Source organism: Spermophilus citellus (assembly GCF_964194105.1).
Source record: "Spermophilus citellus genome assembly, chromosome: 3".
Classification (NCBI taxonomy): Eukaryota; Metazoa; Chordata; class Mammalia; order Rodentia; family Sciuridae; genus Spermophilus; species Spermophilus citellus.
Genome location: NC_138184.1, coordinates 9,208,007 through 9,227,000, shown reverse-complemented (window position 1 = coordinate 9,227,000; position 18,994 = coordinate 9,208,007). Strand labels below are relative to the sequence as shown.

Below are 18,994 nucleotides of genomic sequence, written 5' to 3'. Positions count from 1 at the left end.
AGGTGATTGGCAAGGGAGCAGTGGTGCTGAGATCTGGAACTGAGATAGGCAAGAGCTGTATTTCTGTGCAGAGGGGAGAATAGGAGATTTCTGGTAGAGAACTGGTTGTTTGAACGCACCTAACTTTGAAATAGGGGTCCTTGAAACCCTGGACTTGGCCTGGGGGGTACACATTTACTCTGGCTTATCTAGATGGGATTAGAGGTATAAGTCTACAAAGTCCAGGTGTCACACAGGTTCAACTCTTGGAAGACACTGGGAAGATTTGGGGTTCCGAGCATGGTGACCACTGCTGACAATCCTCCTTGTCTCTCAGGGCAGAGAGAAGGACCCTGACATCTGGGTACCTCTGGGACATGCAGTTTTTAAACCTTTGCATCTCAAAACAATTCCCTCACCAAGTGCAGGGAACCTTTTGGTTTAGTCCTCAGCACTGACACCTGCTCCCCTCCCCAAAAGCAAAACAAACCTCAATTCAAGTATTCTAGAACCCAAACTTCTGCTGGCCTTGCAACCTCCTTCCTCACTTCACCTACTGAACAACAGAATGATAAGAGGTTTTTTTTTCTGGGCTAGGGTTATGACTCAGTGGTAGAGCACTCACCTCCATATGAAAGGGACTGGGTTCAATCCTCCACCACATCAAAGTAAAATAAAGGTATTGTGTCCATCTACAATATATATATAGTTTTTCTTCTCAGTACTGGGGATTGAACCCAGGTCTACCCTTTTATGAAGACAGTCTGACAATGTTGCCCAGGATAACCTTGAACTTGTCATTCTCGCATCTCCTAAGTAGCTGATTACAGGTATGTGTGCCACCAAACCCAGCCCAAAGGATTATTCTGAAGCAAAACTGGACTAGCTTTTTCCAGGTTCAGAATCCTTGTGTGCTTCAGGGATTTTATAAGGGTTGGTACCCTCTGCTTATGCACTCCCCTCTCCACTAACCTCCAGCCACACTTCTCACCTCCCCTTGCATTTTAAAATTCTTCAACTGCTGAACTGCAGCTCCTTCAAGTTCATTCCCACCCGCCAACTGAATTTTTGTGCATGCTGCTCCCTCTTCACCAGAGGGAAGACTGGACATTCCTAGACATTTCCTGACCAGCAGGGACCTCCAAGCTCCATTAGGCAAGGACCAGGCTCACCATTTTATTCCTAGCTCCCAGCACAGGACATAACATGTAAGTGCCACCCAATAGACACATGATAAGTGAATGAAGCAACAAACACATGAAGTCTCTCTTTATTCTGGGATGGATTAGTGAGAATATGAGCCTCCGATAAGGTTGTTGCCCAAAATTTTTTCCAGAAGTCTCAGGCATGTAAAGTGCATGGCCAGTGTGGAGCTAACACCAAGACTGAAATGCAGACAAACACCCCAGCTGCAGTGACCAGGTACACACAAAGCTTCAGGGTAAGATGAGCCTTATGAATTGCACAAAAATGGTCAACATTCAAGAAGTATACCTTCCTGCCAGAGTAGAGGGAGATCAGGCAGCCAAGAGGTAGCCCCCAAATAGAAAAAAACAGTCCTGGTGGCACTGCTTAACCAGGGAGTAGAAATGCTGGGTCCTTCATTGAGGCTGATATCCCCCTTCATTTCTAATCATCAATTCCCAATACTTTTCCAGAACCCAAGGACCAGTCCAAATTCCCTAAGGCCCTGCCATTCCCCAAAATGTCATTTCAGTCGGCCACTCCTGTCTTCATATGATCCTTTTCCTTTCCCCCAGCAGCATCTAGAGCTGAGCCGACTGGGGTAGTGTGCACCGGGTGCCCCATCCCTGACACCAGCTCACACCAAGTACCCCATCCTGATCAAATCCACGAAGAGCAGTAGGAAACCTACTTGATCTCTTGGTGATCTCTGCTGGTGATTCAAAATGTTGTACACCAATCACCTGAACCATGTTGCACAAGAAGTCTCTCCATCTTACGCTAATTCTTGCCTATATTATGCTGGACCCAAGAAGAACTTCCCCAGATCAGCTTCCTGGAATTGCAGGATCACCAGCAGGATGACTCACTCAGCTCCAGATAGGGGACACCAGCCCCAGGACTTCTCTGGGCTCAACTTAACAGCTTTGTCTTCCTGAAGCCAGTTTCTAGTTTGACAGATCCTGAGGGCTGGGATACTGCCATTAGTCAAATGTGTCACCCTCATCATCAGTGAGATTCCCCCAATGGAATCAGGATACCAAGGGCACTGTGCTCTCCGATTGTCTTTGGGGATTGTCTTTGGGATAGGTTTGCTGCAATTTCTGGGGTGTGGGTGGGTATGATTCCTTCCCTCTTGATAGGTCTGTATTCAGAAACTTGAACATGGTGGTTGTTGCTGACTGAGAATCAACTGGAAAGAAAACCCTTGTGTTGAGGATATAGGTGCTTGACTGGTTTAGTGGGGCCTGGCAGGTAAGGCCGGGATAAGTCCCTCCCCGTGGGTTTCTGAGCAATGCAGACAACCTCCACTCCATGTTCTCTGCTCAAAGCGCCGATGAGTGTCTTCTTGTCCCAGCCCCTGGATGGGACTGGGAGAGGCAGATCATGGACACAGCATTGTGTCTCTCCACTACTGTGTGTGTTGGTGGGATCCTGGGACATTTAAGGGTAACTTGAAAGCTCCAATTGTGGGTCACCTCTTGGCTTCACTTTGTGTAGTCACCTCCTCCTTCCTGCCTCTTCCTGGGCTGGATTCACACTGTATATGGGGCATCCTCTACACTAGCATAAAGCAGAATTGTAACAATATTTTCTCGTTTGATACAGGATACCTTTCTTTCCAGAAAGCCAACCTTCACCCCTTCAAAGTATAGCTGATTTGCTGTGTCAGCTGAGGGATTCCCAGTGGCCAGTTACTCACACATGGGAGGCCAAGGGGCACACCTGAAGCTCAGCTGGCCAACAGCACCAGGTCTCAGAAGCTGGAGAGGCGGCTCCCAGATAACGAGGAAGCTGGAAGGCTGAGAAACACTGTTGAGAGGTGCACAGGCTCTTCCCAAACACACTGAATTGGAGCCTGGGTAAATTCAACTGGAGTGCAGCCCTATCACCCCCACCACCACCACTCCCATGGGCAGGGCAACCTTGGGATGGGTTTCTCCACTTCCAGTGCTGACACTTTTGAAATACAGTTCTTTGCAGTGGGGCACTCACTATTCCGTGTGGTACAGGCTATTCACGAGCATCCTTGGCATCTACCCACGAGATGCCAGGAGCATCTTTCCAGGTATGATAAGTGTCCCTCAAACGTTGCACAATCTCCCTTGAGAGTGACAATAACTGCTCCAGGGACAATTAAAAAAAGCAAACTCTACATGTGAATCTCCCTGTGGCAGAGCACCTTAGGGCAAGGCCACCGCAGACACCAGATTTTCCCAGGGCACAGCTCACCTGTAGCTGGGTTGCTTTACATTAGACAGGTCACAGCTGCCCTCTTTCAATTGGGGTACATGTACATGTGAACTCTACAGGGACATTTTATTCCATAATGATGTAAAATTGCACTTATAACCACCAGAATTTATGGAGTAGCAAAGAATATGCTTCCATTTTTTGATCCAACCTTGAGGGCCACTGCACACCACCAGGATTTAGAGCTGTGGAGCCCACTGGATTGACAAGATCTCAGGTAAACAGGCTGGTGGCCCTTGCCAAGCACTGAGTAATGTCTGGAGGCCTGGAGTTGGACCCTCTATGCTGACCAGGCACTGTCCTGCCATCCCCAGCCTGCTTCCCAATAGCGGGAACAGAGTGGAGGAACCTGCCCATTGCCCTGCTGGAGGGTCAGACACCCAGGCCTGAGACAGGCACAGTTTTCTTTTTCTTTATTGTCTACAGTCAGCTGAATTCAGATGTAGTGCCTGAATGAGCCAGACATACAAAAACCCCACTCTTTCCCATTGTTTTTTAAAATAAAATCTTTCACTTATAAAACTGAAACACTAAAGCATTAAAATACAGAAAGCTCATTTAACTCACTTCACAAAAGCATTAACAGATGATGTATCCCTTCTGTAACTATTTAAAGACAAACTGAGTCAACACTAACACCAAGTGTAAATAGACAGAGGGATACTGAACGGCAAGAACGCAAAACTCTACCCAGTCAAGGTTGTAATGGCAACTAACAAACCATTGAAGACACGGAGTCCCAAACACGGCTAAATATGGGTCACAGCACGGGTCCCAGGAGGAACCGCTGCACCTCACAACACAGCAACGTGGACGGGTGGGGGTGCCTGGAGGACCGGCTGACATGGTAACTGTGATACGTAAAACTGAATCTTCCAACGGCGTAAATGCAGAAGGTACAAATGGGCAGCCCCAGGGCCTTTATCTGTACTGGTAGTTCATGCTGTGGTCTGTGTTTCTGCCATAGCCACCCTGTGACGACTGGTAGGAGCCGGGAGGGCCGCTGTAGTTCTGGCCAGACCCTGGGGAATTGTAGTTCGACTGTGACGAGTAGCCTCCTACAAGAGAGAGGGTAGATTAGAGGTGGTGACAAGGATCTGCCTGCCTACCAGGCCTAAGGACTTCAGATGCACCTGAGTTGTGTCCCCAGGTGGGAAGCCCCACAGGCTCCTCCTTTATTCTAAGTGCCTTTCACTTCTAATTGGGACCCAGCACACCGAGAGGGGGACCACTGTGATCCTGGCTTCTACCAAGGGTGATGGCAAATGGTGATTTTCTTGGTTAAAGAACAGGGGGGCTGCCTGAGCTCACCACCCCGAACCAAAGATAGCATCCAAGATCATGAGTCAGTTTGGGCCTCAATGTTGTCAACATCTCTTCAAGCACGTACCAATGCTGAAGAGTAAGGCAATTTCTGGTCTCCAGCTTCAGAAAAGGCCAAGCAGCTGGTATGGCCAGAGCCCATCTTTTATAGGGCCCCAAACGCCCCACAAGGAAGCAACAGCACAGCTGCCACCACTGTCCTGCCCATGCAATGCTGTTCCTGCCAGGCCCAGGGCCACCCTGCTGTGCCACCTGCTGCCCAGGCCCACCTTGTTTGCCTTGATATGAGCCGCCGCCCCCAGAGCCTCCACCGTAGCCCCCGTGTGACCCTGGGTTGTAGGACGACCCGCCTGAGCCATAGCTGTTCCCGCCGCTTCGGCCTCCGCTACCACTGTAGTCTAGGGGAGAGAAGACAGTGTCATTAGGGGATCTGAGGGGATCTGGCTGGCATGGTCCAGGACTCTAGCGAGGCTCCCCTAGACAGAGCCTTGCCCCTGCCTTTAGCAGATGTTTGTCTGCTTAAATTTGGCAAGAGTTGTTAGGGTTGTGGCTCAGTGGTAAAGCGCTTGCCTTGCATGTGTGAGGCACTGGATTCGATTCTCAGCACCGCATATAAATAAACAAATAAAAAGAAAGTTCTGAAACCTGTTCTCTCCAGCCTTCCCACCTGTCCCTGCAACCCAAGCTTTCAGATGTAAATTCAGTGACATGATGCTCCCTCCGGCCTACATGTACACAGCACAGCTCCCTCCAAGTCTCCAGTCTTGCTAGTGACCACTATTCTATATCAAGGATAAGTGCACACCTACTCTGCCAACTGGGTCAACAATACAGCCAGTGCCTGCTGGGTCTGTGCATGAGGTAAAAGGATATTAATAACACTTCAAGAACTATCCCAGGAGACTGCCTCTCAGCCTCTACCCTCATGCCTAGTCACCCTGAGGAGAGAGGCCTCAGCTATACCTGCCCATGGGGAAAAGCAGAGGAAAGAGCAGAGACCTGGGCCATGAGATCTTTCCTAACACCTGCCTACAGCCAACACCACCTGTTTTCCTCCTAGTTCCTTGGGCAGAGGTCTGGGCACTGCTGGGCTTCTGCAACTCCACAGGACTCACTGCCAGGTTGACCCAGGGATGCTGGAAGCCAACTCACTGAATTTGCTCTCGTAGTTGTAGTCTGACCCGCCCCCGCCTCCGGGAGAGTTGTAGGAGTTGGAGTAGGAGGAGTAGTTGCCTTGTCCATGGTTATAGCCTTTCTGTTTGCCCTGAGGGGGCCCGTAGTTGCTGTACTGGCTCTGGTTGTAGGACTGCTGCTGGCCTTGGTGGGACTGGTAGCCCGAGCTGTAGGAGGGCTTCTGCTGGCCCCCATGTGGCGGTTTCTTCCCAGCATGTTTTGGGGGTACTGGTGAGTTGTAGTTGTCCCCTTGGTAATAGGAGCCGTAGCCGGAGGAGCCACCACCGCCCCCGCCGCCGCCACCACCAGCATTCCCAGAATGCCCTCCGTTGCTGTAGAACTGACCTAAACAGGGAGGCAGTGGGTCAGGTGGAGGAAAAGGAAAGGCAAGGGGGCAGGAAGGGAAAGGGAGGTGGCAGCCGTGGGCCCTGAAGGCTGACCCATAAACTGGCTGCCCGGAGGCAGCAAGGAGGAAGGAGAGCCCTGGCTCTGCTGTAAGGCGCCTGGCTCGGCTGGCCCAGCCTTCAGCTCCACTCACCCATCAGCTGATGACAACAAAGGATCTTTGCCAAGCAGCGGCACGACAGCAGCTTTTGCAGCAGATGTCAACATTACAATGAGATGGGCTCCCAGCGTAGATGACATTCAGGACTAGCTGACAGGTACCCAGATGTCCCCCAATGGTGACAGGAAAAGCAAAGCCCCAGAGAAGCAGCAAGCCACCCCAACTACCTCCTCCCCTCTGTGCTGGAAACAAATTCAGCAGGCAGAGACTGGAGACCCCAGGAGCACCTTGTAATAAGGCCCCTAAAACCACCCTCGCTCTTGGAAGACCAATTAGTATGAAGCTGGATCTTAGAAAAACAAATTGAGACTCAAATGATGTGGGCCTCTCCCTGGTTACTACTTACAGAAAAACATGACTACAAGCAGTATAGATTTCCGACCTATTGGGGAGACCAGCTCAGGCGAAGGCTGGGAACAGGATGTCAGGCAGAGCCTTAAGCTAAATAAATCCTCAGTGGCCTCCCCAAGGCCCCTTCCTCATTCCCAGTACAGCTGCTGGGGCACAGGCAGGACAGAGTAGCAGCACTGACAAACTTGCACTGTGGCTGCCACATGTTCAGTCCTGAGGCAGGATGTTACAGTGAGGACCTGCCTTCTGGTAACTAGGCTTTCAACACACTGCTGTAGCTAAAATTGGGGTGGAATAGGGGATAGGCTAAGGAACACTTCATCCCCAGTTTTACAAGGGTCTCTAATTAATCAGGGGGTTCAGGCTTGGCTGTGGGAAGTCCCAGAATGAACTGGATGTAAGGCCTGGGAGGCCAGGCTGTGTGGGCAGCTCTCCAGCCCAGTTAGACATTCACCAGCACCTCAACAGGGGCTGCGGTGTTCCTGGGTCCCTGCAGAAGGGAGGACTAAACATGAAGGCACCTCTGCCTACAGACATCAAAGGAGCTTCCCTGTTAGGTCCCAGGATGGATGGGAATTGGGAGAGGAGGCTCCCACACAGCCTGTCCTTTCTTCCCGTATCAAGCATGAGGGTTCCATGCCTTCTGGATGGGGACACTGGAGTTCTCACATGCCTTCCATCCACTGCAGATGTGTAGCCCATGTTGATGTGCCATGGGCTATTGGCATAAGCATATGGAAATAGAACTGGTCTCCAAACTTGAGTTTGTTTCTTCAGGAAGGCCTCTTTCCCCTCCCATCATTCACAAAGCCAACACTGAGGGGGAGGATGTATACCACAAAGCAAGAAAGCAAACATGTGGAGGCTCAGTGAGGAGACTTGGAGGATAAGAGCTTCAGTATACTCCCCGAGAGCACTGCCCCCACCACCCCAAATCCCAGTTTCCCCAGTGTCCTGCACTGAGCACCCCACCTTGCCCCGCCTAAAGCCGGGAATGAATGAAGACGCAAGTATTGAGGACTCGTTACTTTAACATGTATTGATTAAAAAAAAAATAATAAAGGGAAGGGGAAGTTTTCAACGTCATTCAAGATAACTATTTCCTGGTATAAAAAGACATTATTCTCAAACAATAACTTTCTAAAAAAAAATAATAATACATCATGCAATCAAAGTTTTTAAAAAGTTTCACTGAATGTTTCAAATCTTGGGGAACAAATCACATATTAACTGTTTTGACCGTTTTTTGCCTGAATAAACGCAAAATCTTGCAAGTCAGCACAGAGGCAGGCTTTCCTGCAAAAAGAACTGCTGAGCACAGCCAAAACCCCAGTTTTCAAGGATGGCTCCCACCAGAAGAGCCAAAAAGACCACTGGGGTCCCAGTGAAGAGCCATAAGACCATGTGCCTTTGCACACACAGAAAAATATCCAGGCCTCTGGAGTGTGCAGCTGTGTAATCAGCAGAAATCTGGGAATGTACTAGGCTTTTTTTTTTCTTTCCTTTTTTTGCAGTGTTGGGAGACTGAACCCAGGGCCTCACATTGTGAGCAAGCACTTTACCACTGAATCCCAGGCCATGTATTTTTATTTTAATGGTATTGGGAAATGAACCCAGGGGCAATTTACCACTGAGCCACATCCCCAACCTTTTTATTATTATTATATTTTTTCTAAGACAGGGTCTTGGTAAGTTGCCCAAGGCTGGACTCAATCTTGTGATCCTCCAGAGTAGCTGAGACTATAAATGTGTGCCACCATGCTCAGCTCTACTAGACGATTTTTCAAGCCCCATCCAAAAAAAAAAAAAAAAAAAAAAAAAAAAATCCAGAATCCCATGCATTTGCAACTGTGACCAAGACTTGCAAAATTTCATGTTTTCTACCCCTTAAAGCCTGTCTGTTTCTTGCACAGGAAATGGAAGCACAGTTTTGATACCTTTGAGAGTTCACTCTCTAGCTAAACCAGCCACAAAATACCGCACCCCAAACAAGAACCCACCAGAGCATTTACAAAGGCGGGAGGAGGTAACTTAGCACAGTGTACAATTCCCCATGTTCCCAACATTTTACATGCTTGTTTAAAAAAAAAACAAAAAAAAAACTCAGTTGCTCTGGATTCAGATGTGGTGAAATCATTTTCATCACTGTCAAAGGCATCAACCAGATGTGGGAATTTGTTAAAAGGTTAAAAATTGATACAAAACCTGCTGTAAATTAAGACAAAGGTAGATTAAAATGCATCATTATCTGTCTCTTTAAATAAAGTAATGCTTTCCACAAAAAGCAAAGGTGGGCTTTTGCCTTGATGCTGAACAACGCTGGCTCTAGAATTCTGTGCAAGTCTGCACAAAAATACATTCTCTGAGAAAATTGTTTTCCACTTATTGTGAACTTCAATATGACCAAGTTCAAAGGCAAATCACGATAAAAACTGCCATTGTCTTAAATTCTGCAGGCTAAGAGTTTCAGACAAGCTGCGGTGGAAAGCCACGGTTGAGAAACCCAGTGAAGCACAGGGACACAGCACGGACACTTTGGGTTTTGGAGTTGGAGGAAATTGGAGTAAAAAGTTGATTTTGTGTGCAATACTTTTAGACGCTCTAGGAAGACCCAAAATCATGATAGCCGTAGCAGTCTGTGAAAAAGTCACCTACAAAAGGGGGAGACAGAGCAGAGAGAAGAAATTAGAATTCTTTTGAAAAATGGCACAGAGCGCCACATTTGAAATTCATGTTTTAGATTTCTCTGCTCCTGTGACCCCCAATGAAGGCTCCTTCTCAAGACAAGAGCGGTGCACTGGCAGGAAAGGTGCGTTTGCAAGATGGGTGCTTCGCATGGCTTAAAGCAGAGAAATTTAAAATTCTGACTTCTAAGGAGCTTGGAAGTCACACAAGTTGGTGTGTTAGCACTTAAGAGTCAAGGACACACTTGTGGGGTCGGGGAAGACCTGAGGGCTGTCTGACCTAATACCCACAAAAAGGTGCGGGTCACTCTTTAGCCTCACGAAGGCTGCGGCTAGGCCGCCCTGCACTAACTCAGGCCCACGACTAAGCTGCCGCTTCCTCCCACGTGGACACAGAGAGAAGCACACTTACTGTAGCCTGCTGTCGCCGAGTTGCCTCCGTACCCATAGCTTCCGTACCCAGCACCTAGAAGAGAACAGACAGGGTTATATGCGTCTGACCTGCCCTTGCCCTCTTGAGTTCCACATTTCAGCCCCACCCAAGTCCCTGCACCCCAAAATAAACATGGACACACCCAGAAAATATAAACTGGGTAGATGGGGACAGCACAGGGCAAGGGCCCTCACCAGCATTCATGTAGCCTCCATGATTGGTGCCACCAAATCCTCTCCCTCGCCCTCGTCCACGAATGTTGCCTCCTCTTCCCCGTCCTCGGAGGTTTGGAGGTGGAGGCACTTCATTGTGCATGGGGCCGCCCATGCCAAAGCCAGGGTTGTGTGGCTGGAAGAGAAAGCAGACAAGTGAGGGTCGCCTCCCCTCATCATACGAGAGAATTTTTGCTGAAGCTGAAGACTCAAGGACATGTGCTTACCTTGGCAGCAAATTTAGGTCCCCCTCTGACAGGGACTGGGGCTCTCTTTTTTTTGTTGGCTTCGAGGGCAAGGGGAGCATCAGGGAAAAGCTTTTCCAGCGCAGCAAGGGCAGCATATGCCTTTGCCACCTTTTTGTTTGAACCAGCACCTTGAAACTTCTGTCCATCCACCTCGACCTGAAGACAATGGATGGATGGGTGTGGAGGTGACACAGTGCCTTCCTCTGGGGAAGGAGTCCCACCTTTGTAGAGACCAGTCCCCCAAAGAAGAACTCAATCCAGGAAGCACAGGACTGGCCCTTGGTCACTCACCTCCATGACAAATCGCTTGTCGTGGCTGCCCCCAGTCTCAGAGATGAGCTCATACTTGAGGCCACGCCTCTTCTCATTAAGCTCCATAACTGGGTTCTTGCCATGCTTAGTTAGGATCGGCCCCTGCTGTTTTACGTTCTCAGGGAAAACACAAAAGAAAACCAACAAACTCAGCTACAGGCTATCCAACCACATGGTGGGATACAACTCAGTCAGGGTTGAGGTCCTCTGCTCCACATCTCCTGCCATCCCCATATGAGTATATGCCAACTCACAAATGCCTACGCCAAATAACGCAACCAACCCCACCAGTCCCCACTTTGGTGAGCCAAACCATCCCCTGTATGTTGTGGCTACAGTTTTAGGCGTGGGGGGAATCTTTTTTTATATAAAGAAACAACCAATGGCTGCCCGCTCTGCCCTGGCAGTCACTCCCAACACCCACCACACGCTCACCTCGGCAGTTGCATCTGAGGGAAAGGCAGCACTGGGCGCTGAAACAGCTTCCACTACAGGAGGCGGGGCCGCCACTGCTGGCTTTGCATCTGTCTCCTCAGCAGAATCCTCTCCCTTGCTGGAGTCCCTGCCTTCAGCGCCAGTTGGCAGGCCCATGTCCTGTAACACCTGCAAGGAGGCCAGACCCAGAGTCCTGATGTGGAAAGGACCAATGTGGAACCTTCCCTGCAGGTCCTTGCAGCACCCTACAGCTGCCTGGGACATCCTGGATCAGAAGCTGAGGGTACAGCCCGGCAACTTGCAGTTACTTTTGAGGAAGCTCTAAAAGCATTCTTGCCACGTGGTACTTGGCAAATGTCTGAAAATCTAACCTTGGTGTATCCATGCCTTCCCCAGGATGCATGCTATACCGATGGGGACTGAGGTCTCTAAAGGAACCCAGGAGGAAACTGGTTTTGCCATTCAGACAACATCAGCCACATTTACCTTAACAGCCACGTGCAGCTTGGCAGTCTTTTTGGATGGCCCAGAAGCCTCAAATGAACTTCCATCCACCTCCACAGACATAGTGAAGATAGGGGCATGGACAGGGCCCGTCTGGGAAACCAGCTTGTACTGCAGCCCTGGCTTCAGCTGGTTCAGCCGCATCAGAGCATTCATAGCTTGGGGAGGCTCAGCCTTCTCCTCTGAGGAGAGAACACCAAGATAGTTTGGAATGAGACACCAAAATGCCTGTCAGAGAAAACCCAGATGAGGACCGTGAAGTCTCAGTGACTGCTGCACTGCCAGTTTGGCCCGTGCTTCTCCCACAGCCACCCGCAGATGCACATCCACCCCCATGTGTTCCAGTCATCTGTGAGAGTTATTGATTACTTAGTGTTAGGGATCAAAACTGAAGCCTTGAACATGGTCAGGTAAGGGCTCTCCACTGAGCTATAACTCCAATCTAATTTTTAAAAGGACTTAAAAATCACATTTAAGAAAAATGAAGGTCAGCGCAGTGGTGCACACCCATAATCCCACCAGCTGAAGAAGCTGAGGCAGGAGGATTGAGAGTTCAAAGTCAGCCTCGGCAACTTAAGGAGGTCCTTAGCAACTTAGTGAGACCCTGTCTCAATAAAATATGAACAAGAGCTGGGGATACGGCTTAGTGTTTGAGAGCCCCTGGGTTCAATCCCCCATACCAAAACAAAACAAAATAAAAAATTTAAAAAAAAATATCAAGTTGCTGGGTGTGGTGGTGTACAACTGTAATTCTAGCAAGCTGGAAGGCTAAGGCAGGAGGATAGCAAGTTTAAAGCAAGCCTCAGCAATTTATATGGCCCTCAGCAACCCAGAAGACCTTGTCTCAAAAAAAAAAAAAAAAAAAAAAAAAAAAGCAAAATTCAGTGTTGGGGCCAACCTAATTGAAGGAGACTAAATCAACAACACCAACAAGATATATGCCTGTACCTTTCTTTTGAATCTTCTTCTTCTTCTTGCTGGGAGACTTTTCTTCACCATCCTCTTCCATTGGGCGTTTCATGGGCGTTATGGCATAAGTAGTGCTAGGGGGGATTTGAACTGAAACAGGAAAATAGGGTGGAAGGGCTGTAAGTGGCCACTCTGAAGAGCCTAGTTACCCAATGCCTGTGTATGCTTACCGGTGTAATCCACTGGATTCTCATTCTTTGGTTTCTTGGGCATCTTGGAAGGCAAGGGGTCCATTCCGAGTACTTTATGAAGCTGGCCAAACGCAGCAAGTCGTAGTGCATGCTGGAGAAGGGGAAGAGGAGTCTGACCTGGCTGCCCTGCGCTCACAGCTATAGCATATGTTGCTCACTAATGTCTTCTGAGATGGAGCAGGAGCTGGGTAACTACTAATGATCTCCCCTACATAAAGGAGGGGTTCCCCAACAGCCAGGGCAGGGCCTGACCGACTGCTTCAGCCCAGCCTTGCTGTGGGGGAAGGCCAGCCAGTGACCACCCCCCTTAAAGAAGAATACAGGAGACCCCAACCTGGGCACTGGTTGCCACACGGAGCCAGGTGGTGGGCCTGCACAGGGGAAGGACCCCTGGAGCAATCTGTATAGCAAACATGTCTCCCCGCTGCACTCAATATGCCAACAGGGCACTCAGGCAGACTGAGGGGCAGACAACAACCACGCATGGCGCCAAGGGGAAAGAAGAATCCCAGATTGGGGCGCCCTGTATCAAAATTCATGCCTTGCCTTCAGTTCACAACCTGAACCTATGATCCAGGGGCTGCCCTGTGAATACTCAGTAATGGAACTGGGAGCCAGTGAGTGCAAACTGGGTACGGGCTCACGTTGGCAATGGCGACAACTATACCTGAGCACTCTGTGTGATATCTTCCCGTTGCTGTCTGTCTAGATGCCCAATAGCATCAGTGGCTTCTTTTTCACAAGGGTCATAAATGCCAGAACCATCTGAAGGCAGGAAACAAGGAAGATATGCAGAGGATTATCTTTTAGCATCTCAGAAGAGTTGTGCTGGCTGAGGGGACCAGGTGCGTTACTCCCCCGCGCCCCATCCACACCCAGCTCTGGAAAACACGCCGAGCTCGGTGACCCACTCGGCATCCAGCCCTTGACAAAAATAATCCACGTATGTCTCAGAGCAAGAAAGTCATGTGGGAGTGGGTCACCACTGCCCCCGGATCCGCCCTTTGAATCACAGCTGCGGACCCGGCACAGGGCTGGATATGATGGTGCAAGAGGGTAATCACATGCTTCGGCCCTAGCGGGGTACACGGAGCTGCTGCTGCTGCTGCCCTAACCCAGTCAGTGGACCAGCGAGGAGGTGGCCAAAGGGCCTTGATCCCTGTCCTTTCCCTGCAACTTGCAAACCACAAGGCCCCAACCTGGCATCACGATGCCGGACGCCAAGCACTCCAGCACTCTCCTCAGGGCCTCGCCAGCACCCATGGGCCGATTGGCTGTTCCAATGGACTTCTCACACAGGAGCTCCAGGGGCTGAAAGGAAAGAGTGAAAGTGAGTAACAGGTTTTGGGAGGGGCCTGGCTAAGTCCAAAGAAGGCAATATTACTGGGTGAGTGGGACAGGGGTGGGGAGTAGGAGAATCACAGCCATCCAGCTACGTCAAAGCCAAAGGTGAGACCTGAGGCAGGATTCAGTACACTATTTTCATTCTTTTTTTTTTTTTCCCACAGAGACATACTCAAGGGAGAATGGGTACCACCTTGAGAGCAAGAAGCTTTCAAGATAAAGCAAAGAATACTCTTTCAAGGGACAATGCAGGCTACCTCTAAAGGGACAAGCTCCTTTTTCTCTTTCTTGGGGAGATCCTGGGAATGGAACCCAGGGCCCTTGCATATGCGTGGCAAGCGCTCTATCACTGAGCCGTATCACCAGGCTTGCCCAAGAAATCTTTTTGGCTGTATGTACCAATATATAATATTGAGCATATAAGTAGGTACATAAAAACACCCAAAGGAAATAGGCAGCTGGCTAGGAATGGTTCAAAAGCTCTAGTTTGACTATCCAAGAGCATCTGCAAATGCTTCTTATGAAACAAGTCACATTTTACAGGCTGGCCTGCCTTCTTCCCTGGGCTAAGCCTGAACATCCCCCATGGAGGATCCTTATCTAGCTCTTAGGCCACCCAGAGTCTGGACAACAGTAACTGCCCAACAAGAAACAGTGAAGGGGGGCTGGGGATGTGGCTCAAGCGGTAGCGCGCTCGCCTGGCATGCGTGCGGCCCGGGTTCGATCCTCAGCACCACATACCAACAAAGATGTTGTGTCCGCCGAGAACTAAAAAAATAAATATTAAAAATTCTCTCTCTCTCTCTCTCTCCTCTCTCACTCTCTTTAAAAAAAAAGAAAAGAAAAAAGAAACAGTGAAGGGACATGATAGCCACACCTTGAAAGGCCATACATGCCCAGTATCACCCAGTATTCCTGAAATAGGAGACAGCCTCTGCTATATACAACCCTCTGGTCATGGCTACAGGTGCCTTACCCATCCTCTGAGGGGGCCCCAGGTGGGTACACGAGTACACAGATCCCTCAGAACTCGGATGACAATGACACATGACTTCAGCCCATTGGCTCTTGCCTAAAGAAGAAAGGACAGATTCTTTACATGAAAGCACTTCCCTAGAAACAAGGCCAACATGGACAACACAAGTTTCATGGTGCTGCTTTGCCAAGGGTAAACGGTTAAGTGTGCACAACCACCAAGTATGTGGTCAGCAGTGACTTCACCGGGTGTATGACACTGCTGTTACTCTTAACACAAAGCAGCAGCAGCCCACCTGCTTGGTCACAAGGCTCCTCAGGGGTGTCAAATTTGTTTACGTGCTCTGTGTTAGCAGCTGCACGGCCATGGCCACAGGTGCTAAGATCAGCACGGCTATCGTCAATGTTACAGAAACTTTATGGTAAAAGTTAGCCAAGTTAAAACTTAGGAATTCTCTACCAAAAGACAAAGAGAAGAACAAAATGCAAACCTGGAACCATTTGGCGTGTCGGAGGGACGCCAAGGCAGCAAGGCATTTCTGCCTGTCCAGAACATCCGGGGGATCGTTGACTGATAGCGTTTCTATTCATGGATGGAATAAGAAGACAAGGTACAGTTTGACCAAGGGGTTTCTGTCAGGTGGAAAGGGGATATGGCAGCTTCCTAAAGGGCAGCTGAGTCTCCCAGAATCTGAATTCATCTCCACCCTTGACCAGGGAAGGAGAAGCTAGAGTGCAATGAACTCTGCCCTGAGAGGAAATCAGAAAAATGGGAGGCCCCCTCCAAAAAAAAAAAAAAAACAATACCAAAAAAAAAAAAAAACCAAAAAAAAAAAAAAAAAAAAACCAATAAAACCAAAAAAACAAAATTAAAAGTGGAAAGTTATTCTAAAGGAATAATCCATGGGGAAGGGAGGAAAGATAGGTGCATCCTATCTTCTAATAGACTATTCCCTTGCTTCCTCCCCATAAATTCGCTAGACTAGAATTTTCAATAGGAAAAAAAAAAAAAAAAAAAACGATAAAAAAGGTGGGGGAGGGGAAATAAACTCCCGCTCTGCTTCCCACAACAGCCATCCCAAGGCATCTGTGGCAAAGGGGACCACCTCCGCCCACTAGGTGGGACTGCCCTAGCCCCAGCCCTTGACAGAGAGAGTCCTGTTGGTCAAAGGTCCAGCGTCCCTAAATGGATAAGCTAGAAGGGCTTTTGCTTTTCAGCTTCAGATGAGAGCCAAAGGTAAATAACATAACTGCAAAAAGGGTGCCATGTCACTCTATGCTGCAACAGAGCCGGAGTGTGTATCTATTCTGCCATCTATCTGGGACTTGAATAAAGTCTGAGACAGTCATGGGAGAGGCCCAGGGTAGACAATGAATTGTGGACACAGAATCAGTGTCCTATGTGCAAAGATTAAGTTGGAAAGGCTTGCAAGAGTTTACAATGTTGCAATGGGCCCTTGATGTCTCAGACATTTGACCAGACAGAAGTACCAATGGCAGAGGACAAAGGAAGCAGCCCTCAGTTCTGCTGCAACACAAACTGACCTAACAATTCCAATGTGACATTCATGCACAAGCCATCTGTTTGTCATTAACAACTGCAAAATTTTAAGATTACCAGGGACCCATTTTTCCAAGGCCAGAGAATGACTCAACAGGGAGACAAGTTTAATGCTTATATGAAAGAAGATTCAAGGATTAAGAAAAACAATGGTGCAATTCCCTATGAAAAGTGCTACTCACTTTTAGTGCCACCAAATGGACAAACTCCCAGTGATCAAAGCCAATAGGAGATATGACCTCAAGAGTAAAGGTGGACAAATCTACACCTGTACCCTCTAATCAAAGCAGTCTAAAACTGAATAGCACATTTGAACAGTGAGGGAACACCAAGTTTTCAATGTCCTGACAGCCTGCTTCAGCTTCCCTACCTCCAGCTAATACTTTTTCCATTTCTTCTCTGACAACAGGGGATGTCAGGTGGATGGTCAGGGACAATGGAGGTTCTTTTGTATTTTTTATCACAATTGCAGCATCATCCACAGATTGGAGTATTTCGTACTTGTCTTCTGTTACAGCCTGAAATAGAAAATGCAACTTTCAAAACACTTTTCCCAGAGCAATCAACAGTTCTGGTTGACTCTGCCAGTTTCTGTAACAGAAGCCAGCTTTTCAGGGTGTAATACGCCAGGTAAGCCTCCATCTAGCCTGTCCCTTAGCTGGCTCAGCCCTGGGGAATTTTCTTGCTATTCTGAAGGAGGAGTCACTAATTCCATAGGCAAGAGAAATCATTTCTATAACTTCATGATGCAGTATGTACCAGACACAATGGCACACACCTGTAATCTCAGTGACTTGGGAGAATGAGTCAGGAAGATCCCAAGTTGGAGATCAGCCTGGGTAACTTAGTGAGACCCTGTCTTAAAAAGGGCTGAGGACATAGCTCAGTGGTAAAGTGCTCGGGATTCAAATGCTAGTACCAAAAAGGAAAAAGCAATGAGGGCTGAGAACAGTGGCAGAAGTCCAAGCTACTATGGAGGATGAGGCAAGAGAATCACATGAACCCAGGAGTTCAAAGATAGTGTAATCAACATAGTGAAAACCCCATGAAACGAAAAATGCAACAGGGAAGAGCTTAGGATCAGGCAGGAGAACAGGATATGGGGCTGGGTGTGTAGCTCAGTAGTAGAGCACTTGCCTAGCATGTACAAGGCCCTGGGTTCAATCCCCTGCACCATAAAAGACTTAAAAATATATATATTGAAGGAGAACAGAGTGTGAATCTTCCTTTTTTACTTAGTAATTGATAACTTTGGATTAATCAATTTTATTAAGACTGAGGTTTCTAAGCCAGGAGTGGTGGTGCACCAGTGGCTTGGGAAACTGAGGCAGAGGATCCCAAGTTCAAAGCCAACTTAGCAAGTTAGCAAGGCCCTAAGCAATTCAGCAAGACCCATTTTTAAATAAAATACAAAAGGGCTGGAGGGCTGGGGCTGTAGCTCAGTGGCAGAGTGCATGCCTAGCATGTGTGAGGCACTGAGTTTGATCCTCAGCACCATATAAAAATAAATAAAATAAAGGCATTCTGTCCATCTAAAAGTACAAAAAGAATTTTAAAAAGTGGGGGAGGCCTGGGGATGTTGCTCAGGGGTTAGGTGGTCCCTGGATCACAAAAAAAAAAAAAAAACAGTTGATTTGAAAAATGAACTGGGGCTGGGGATGTGGCTCAAGCGGTAGCGCGCTCGCCTGGCACGTGTGCAGCCCGGGTTCGATCCTCAGCACCACATACAAAGAAAGATGTTGTGTCCGCCAAAATCTAAAGAATAAATACTAAAAAAATTCTCTCTCTCTCTCTAAAAAAAAAAAAAGAAAAAGAAATATGAACTGATCATGTCCACACCATAAGGCTGCAGGGACAGTTTGAAGTCTGTGGGAAGCATAGGCAAATGGTATCCAGCTATGGCTATTTTAATGCTGCATTAAATTGCCAAACTGTGGAATACAAACCACATGAGGTTAAAAAAAACAAAAACAAAAACAAAAAAAACCCACCTCCATCAAGCACAGTGGAACAGGCCTATAATCCCAGCAGCTCAGGAGGCTGAGGCAGGAGGACTACAAATTCAAAGCCAGCCACAGCAACTTAGTGAGACCATGACTCAAAACAAAAAACTAAAGCTGAGAATGTGGCTCTGGGGTTAAGAAACCCTGGATTCAATTCCTGGTATTTAAACACATACAAAGTCTATATGCTATGACACGTTTGTAAGTATGTACTACAAATGAAAATTTATAAGGATGTTTACAACAATCTGACTTTTCCTTTCTTTATTATTATTTATAGCACTTCATAACAAA

General features: G+C 48.2%; 1 protein-coding gene across 9 annotated transcripts in view; it reads right to left on the bottom strand.

The window, feature by feature from the left end:
- Nucleotides 1-1,237: 1,237 nt before the first annotated feature.
- The window catches only part of ILF3 (interleukin enhancer binding factor 3), a 36,787-nt gene continuing 19,030 nt past the window's right edge, over nucleotides 1,238-18,994 (bottom strand). For 4 of the 9 annotated variants that reach the window (XM_081286287.1, XM_081286290.1, XM_081286288.1 and 1 more), the window contains 16 exons: nucleotides 17,068-17,215; nucleotides 15,628-15,719; nucleotides 15,138-15,233; nucleotides 14,017-14,128; nucleotides 13,485-13,582; nucleotides 12,797-12,908; nucleotides 12,606-12,716; nucleotides 11,640-11,839; nucleotides 11,154-11,321; nucleotides 10,698-10,835; nucleotides 10,386-10,562; nucleotides 10,141-10,294; nucleotides 9,926-9,979; nucleotides 5,893-6,258; nucleotides 5,010-5,138; nucleotides 1,238-4,475 (listed from right to left, as the gene is read on the bottom strand). In XM_081286287.1, coding sequence (XP_081142413.1) covers nucleotides 4,339-4,475; nucleotides 5,010-5,138; nucleotides 5,893-6,258; nucleotides 9,926-9,979; nucleotides 10,141-10,294; nucleotides 10,386-10,562; nucleotides 10,698-10,835; nucleotides 11,154-11,321; nucleotides 11,640-11,839; nucleotides 12,606-12,716; nucleotides 12,797-12,908; nucleotides 13,485-13,582; nucleotides 14,017-14,128; nucleotides 15,138-15,233; nucleotides 15,628-15,719; nucleotides 17,068-17,215 — 2,292 coding nt within the window. In that variant the 3' untranslated portion in view covers nucleotides 1,238-4,338. Of the gene's footprint in view, nucleotides 4,476-5,009; nucleotides 5,139-5,892; nucleotides 6,259-7,793; nucleotides 9,481-9,925; nucleotides 9,980-10,140; nucleotides 10,295-10,385; nucleotides 10,563-10,697; nucleotides 10,836-11,153; nucleotides 11,322-11,639; nucleotides 11,840-12,605; nucleotides 12,717-12,796; nucleotides 12,909-13,484; nucleotides 13,583-14,016; nucleotides 14,129-15,137; nucleotides 15,234-15,627; nucleotides 15,720-17,067; nucleotides 17,216-18,994 lie in introns of those variants that run through there. The other 5 variants (XM_081286289.1, XM_081286292.1, XM_081286293.1 and 2 more) reach the window with 5 other exon arrangements.